The sequence below is a fragment of the Sitophilus oryzae genome, unplaced genomic scaffold, assembly GCF_002938485.1.
Source record: "Sitophilus oryzae breed Bouriz unplaced genomic scaffold, Soryzae_2.0 scaffold_1494_pilon_pilon, whole genome shotgun sequence".
Classification (NCBI taxonomy): domain Eukaryota; kingdom Metazoa; phylum Arthropoda; class Insecta; order Coleoptera; family Curculionidae; genus Sitophilus; species Sitophilus oryzae.
In genome coordinates, this window is record NW_022146163.1 from 2,942,410 (window position 1) to 2,947,954 (window position 5,545).

At 30.2% G+C, this 5,545-nt stretch overlaps 1 protein-coding gene across 1 annotated transcript; it reads left to right on the forward strand.

Annotated features, from left to right (window-relative positions):
• Positions 1 to 951: 951 nt before the first annotated feature.
• On the forward strand, positions 952 to 3,729 carry LOC115877505 (cytochrome B5-like protein). The gene is made up of 2 exons (XM_030893706.1): positions 952 to 1,292; positions 3,046 to 3,729. The coding sequence occupies exons 1-2, from the start codon at positions 1,104 to 1,106 to the stop codon at positions 3,229 to 3,231; spliced, it is 375 nt and encodes a 124-aa protein (XP_030749566.1). The 5' UTR covers positions 952 to 1,103; the 3' UTR covers positions 3,232 to 3,729.
• Positions 3,730 to 5,545: the final 1,816 nt, after the last annotated feature.

Here is a 5,545-nt window from a genome sequence, read left to right on the forward strand (position 1 = left end):
ACTACTGCAGAGAATGCAGAGAGGAAGAAGAAACCATAGAGCACCTGCTGTCCCACTGTCCGACATTGGAACATCGACGCTTTAAAACTTTAGGGCAAGTTTTTTTGAAGGGACTAGAGGAAGCAGCAAAAGCCAACGTCAGCGACACCGGGAACTTTACAAAAGGCTGAAAGTGCTTTAGAGCAAAGAAAGAATGAGAGGAAGGTTTGGTACAATAATAATAGGGTTATCGCAATGGGCACAAGGCCTCCGAGTGAGGGATTAAACAGGATTCCAATAAAATTAAAAATCTAATAATGCCACAACGAAAGCGTGTAGTAATTATTTACTACACGCTTTCGTTGTTATATTTATTATATTATAAAATAATCAAAGTTTTCCCTTCTATTAAAAAAGGATAATCCACTAAGTACTAATAAGATTTGTACAGCCAGTACAAATCTTAGTACTGCTCACAAAAGGCAAAAGAGTATACACTTTTTCAACTGCCTTTAATTTTCCATTTCCCCTTTAAAATCCTGTCCAACGTGTCATGGAAGAACATCGTCAGACGACATCCGAACAATGATAAAAAATTCAATTCACCTGTGAATTTAAATGACAGACAACTCTCACTGTCTGATATTCCCTCGTTAGACAAACTTTATATGAAGACCACAATTCAAAGCTGCTCACTTGTTCGGAGTTTCCAAAGACATGCATGGAAACCCTATATTCAACATAGAGGCTAATTTAATGGCTATATTCCAAGAAATATCCTCTAAAAAATCTATTTTATTAATTACATTTTTTACATAAATATTCTTTGATATTTTTGCAAATTGCATATCACCCAGTAAAAAACATATAAAGTTACGTCGCCTTGAAACACGATAAGAAGCATTTCAAAATAGTCCAACCGTATTACGTTTATTAGTTTATTAACTTAGTCCAGTTCTTTCATCATTCTCCATAGCCGCGTATAAAAGGCAAATGAAGTAGCAGAATCCATACATAATACAAACAGATTACGAGCAGTTAACATATATCGATATAATTCCATTCATAAGTTTTTATTAATACGATTTTATTTTGTGTTTATTGTTGTCAAATAACAAAAGATCATGGCCAACGCGATTGTAAACTTTAGATTTTCCTGCCCGATTGGCAGGTATTCGCCGATTTCCTTTGAAAAATCTGATTCGGATCTAAAGGAAATCAGTATGAGTGAAGTGTCGTGGCATGACAACCGTCACGACTGTTGGATAGTGGTCTATGACAGAGTGTTCGACATCACAAGCTTCATCAATGAGGTAAATATTTATTTATTGACAAGAAAAGATTCTGGATGCATCATTTGCTACGCCATTATTAAAATATACAGCGGTTTTCAAGGAACTGCTTTATTAAAAGTTTTATGGAATTTAATTTAAATAAAATCTTAATGTTTCTAAGTTTTTTTTCTTTTTAAAACATTTTTCCACTTGCCTATTTGCTAATTTTAAATAGAACGCCCTATATATTTTTTGATTTTTGAATTCTACATGTAATTCTAAATATACCGGGTGCGTCTCAAAAGTGGCTCACCCTTATAACTTTTATATTTTTTCAGATAAAAAAAAACGAGATTTGGTATGTTAGTATATGACATAAATTCGGATTGATTGACGTATTCATATGTTTTTGGCCACTTCCTGTTTCACCGGGAATGACAATAATTTTTGATTTTTAAATGGCACCCTCGATATATTTCTACTTTATTCGATAGAAAATGACACTCTGAATAGAATGACATATCATATGTCAACTTAGCATTTTCGTTTAAAAAAATCTTGTTTTAAATTTCAATCTAGAGTCATGTATTAAAAGCCTTGGAAAAATAGTCTAATAAATCGTCTAATGTTTTTCGTGTCTTGTCCTAGCCGGTTAAAAGATGTCTAAATCGTATCTATAGATGCCCCATATCGTTTAATCATATCTCAATTTTTTCAAATTGAAAAGGATTGCTCATTAGCATATTTGGAAAAGGATTTTTTTACAAATAATTTGGTAACACATACTTGGTATTTCGAGTCAAATTGTCATTATGAACCACATGTTACAGTTTCAAATAAACCATATGCGAAAATGTCAAAAGTTGACATGATACATCATTCTATTCAGAGTGTCATTTTCTATCGAATAAGGTAAAAAAATACTGACTGGTGCTATTTAACAATCAAAAGTTGTAGTCATTTCCGGTGAAACAGGAAGTGACCAAAAACCAATGAATACGTCAATCAATCCTAATTTATGTCGTATACTAACATACCAAATTTCGTTTTTTTATCTGAGAAAAAAAAGTTATAGGGTTTCTTTTAGCGGCCACTTTTGAGACGTGCCCGGTATATTAGGTTTGTTTCTAGAAGTTTTATAACCAATTTCAAACTATCAATAATTTTTGAAAAGAAATAAGCCATGCCAGGTTAAAAATTAAAAAATCTTCAATCGATAAAAAATATGTTTGGCTTTTGAAGGTTTATTTCAATTACTTCTAAAAAATATACATTTTAATTAAATAGCCCAGATATATCATTTAATAAACAAATTGCTGAGAGGGCCTAAATAATTTCTGATAAACCGCAACTGACCTCTAATAATTTGGCAAACAGTGTGTTAATGCTTGATACATGATCACTGTTCCACATGATGTAGGAGTAATTAATAATGATGAAACATCACAGCCTGATTATAACCGACTAATCATTTTGTTGAAAATAAAAATAAATAATCAGTTTTTTCGTTACTCGTGATTAACTAATAATCTTTTTAGTTTTTGTGTTATTTTTCTGATGCAACACAAAATTAGTTTTTATAATGTTTGAGTATTAGGTGTCATCATTTAAGTTCATTCAACTTGATGGATTACATCAGGTATATCAAATATATAGAAAAAATAGATTTAGATTAATATTTTTATTTACTAATCTTGCTTACTTTAGTAGCTACTTCCGATCAAATAAAAACTAGTTTCAAATTATCCTTTAGTTTCAAATTATTAAATAATATTGTTTTATTTTTTTGCAGCACGAAGGTGGGGATGAAGTACTGCTTGACCAAGCCGGCCGGGATGCCACCACAGCCTTCAGAGGTGCCGGACATGGGCCTGCGATCTACAAAAGGCTGGAGAAGTACCTCATAGGGGAACTACCCGTGAACGAGAGACTCTTCAGGAAGCCTGGTGGTATAAAGCTATCCGGTATGCCAGAATAAGGCTTGATTGGATTGGACTCAGTATTGCTGGCTCAATTGAAAAATACTACTCAGTATTGCTGGATCGTTTTGAGATTAAAATGAAGTTACGTTAGAGTTAGCACACTAGGCTTTTTAAAAATTGAAAGATTTTTAATTTATATTAATCTATTTATTTATTTAAATTTAATTTATTTATTATGAGTAGCGTATGTATAATGTTCCAAGAAAAGTAGCAAAATTTTAACTCCTAGTCACTGTTATTGCAATATTAAGTATTTGTTTATTGTCAGTACTTTTATGTAAGTTTCGCCATTTAAGTCAAAGAAATATTTCATAATTTATTTAATCTAAGCAATGTTTAATTTGAATTTACACTAATTTATTGTTTATATTTATTTTTTACACTTAATAGGCGATAACACAAAAAATTTAAGGAAAAACGGGTAAGCTAGGACATATAGTCTATCCAATGGAGAATTACATGTATTCGACCGAAAACTAACAAAAAAAAAGACAGAAGAACAATCTACTTTTGATTTAAAGTGACAGACAACTAACTGTCACGGTCATTATATTCTTTAGCTGGACAGACTATAGACTTGCAGTTATAGTTAAAATTGCTTAGTATATCAATTTTAGTCTGTCGTCTTTTTGACATGCTGTTAGTACTTATTACCGATAGTATAGAAAAAATTACAGAAAATTTTATAATGTTTTGATAAATTTTAACAGCGATTTTTTTATCTTTATCCTTGTTCATTACGAATTTCAAATTTGTGAAATTCATAAAAATATGCTAACATACAGTATTAAAATATGGAAAATCACTATAATTTACCAGAATTTAAGATATGTATTACTGACCACCAAACCTGTAATTATTATTTAAAAATTCTAATTAAAAACAAACTATATTTAGTAAAACTACTGTGAGACGATTGAAGAGTCAATATGGCTCTTATTTTTAGCGAACAATAATGCAGTTTTGTTTTTAAGACTAAAATATCTTCGTAATGTTATGAAATAGTAATAAATATCAATAAAAGCTATAGGTCAACTGAACCATCAATATACATCAGAATATTATACAACAAAATCATTCTTAGGTAATTAATTTTAGGTACTTTTATTGGTTATTATTAAACAATCACATGAGGGAAGTACGTGTATCAGTGTATCAGTATTTTCTTTGACATTTATATGTATAAATTATTATTATTTATTAATATTTATGTTTTTATAATAAAATAAACAGTTTCTATTAAGTTGAACATCTTTTTATTTTTTTATTATTCCCATAATTCATTTATATATTCCCATAAACCTCATGAGTTATACAATTATAAAAATACACTATTTTGCTGTATTTTGCAAAAAAACACCTAACTAAATTGGAAGAAATTGCTTCATAAAATGTAACGATTCTTTCAATGAAAAGTTTATAATAAATAAAAACACAAATCGGTATTTGGGATCATGCAAATGTCTGGGTCAAATATGCAAAAAGTCTAAACTATGATTTCTTGCATTTATACAAACAACCTATACTGGATACAGACAGGATATTATAATACATTATAAACAAAAGTAAATTATAAATATATAAACAGTTATTATTTACATCAACAAAACTCATCTTAACATCACCCAAGGGACATAAAGAGCCATTACTACCGCTTTCCCGTTCAAAATATTCTAATAAAGTTGTGATGAGTTTTTTACGGCTATTAAGCTATCTTGTACCTTTCGCACTAAAAGAGGTTCTAAAAAGAACAATGTTCGACTGCAAGGTCTGCTACTAAACATTTTTAAGCTTAAAGTATCACAACACTATATATTTAAACCAAAAACTCGTAATACAGAACTAAAGTGTCAAAACGAATGACAATGTCAGGAAATAAATAAATAAACGCGGCAAACTTGACATTTTTTTAAAGCAGATTTACTACCTTAATCTCCAGCGTGAAATTTAAATTTCAGTTAGTCAGCACGGCGCCGAATATGTTCATGGTTGGCAGTAATATGACAGTCGCTGCAAAAAGTTAAATACAAAAATTATAGGGTTATTAAATGTCTATCGACGCGTAATAAATTTATGTATTCAGGATCGGTCATAAAGTCGTGGCACATCAAAGTTTCATTTTTTTAAATAGAAACCCCTGTATATTATTCCCATGTTTCCATTCTTCCTTCAATTCTAGGCAAAAATCGAAATACACACAATGTACCTCAAACCAATCGTTTCCGAGTTATTGACTTTTGAACATATCACTTAAACAATTTGATTTAATTAATTTCGATATGTTTAGTTTCATTTAATGATGCCATTCGG

Coding starts and splice junctions, on each gene's coding strand:
- LOC115877505 (XM_030893706.1), top strand. CDS start 1,104: ATGGCCAACGCGATTGTAAACTTTAGATTTTCCTGCCCGATTGGCAGG. Junction 1,293..3,045: donor TCACAAGCTTCATCAATGAG/GTAAATATTTAT, acceptor ATTTTTTTGCAG/CACGAAGGTGGGGATGAAGT.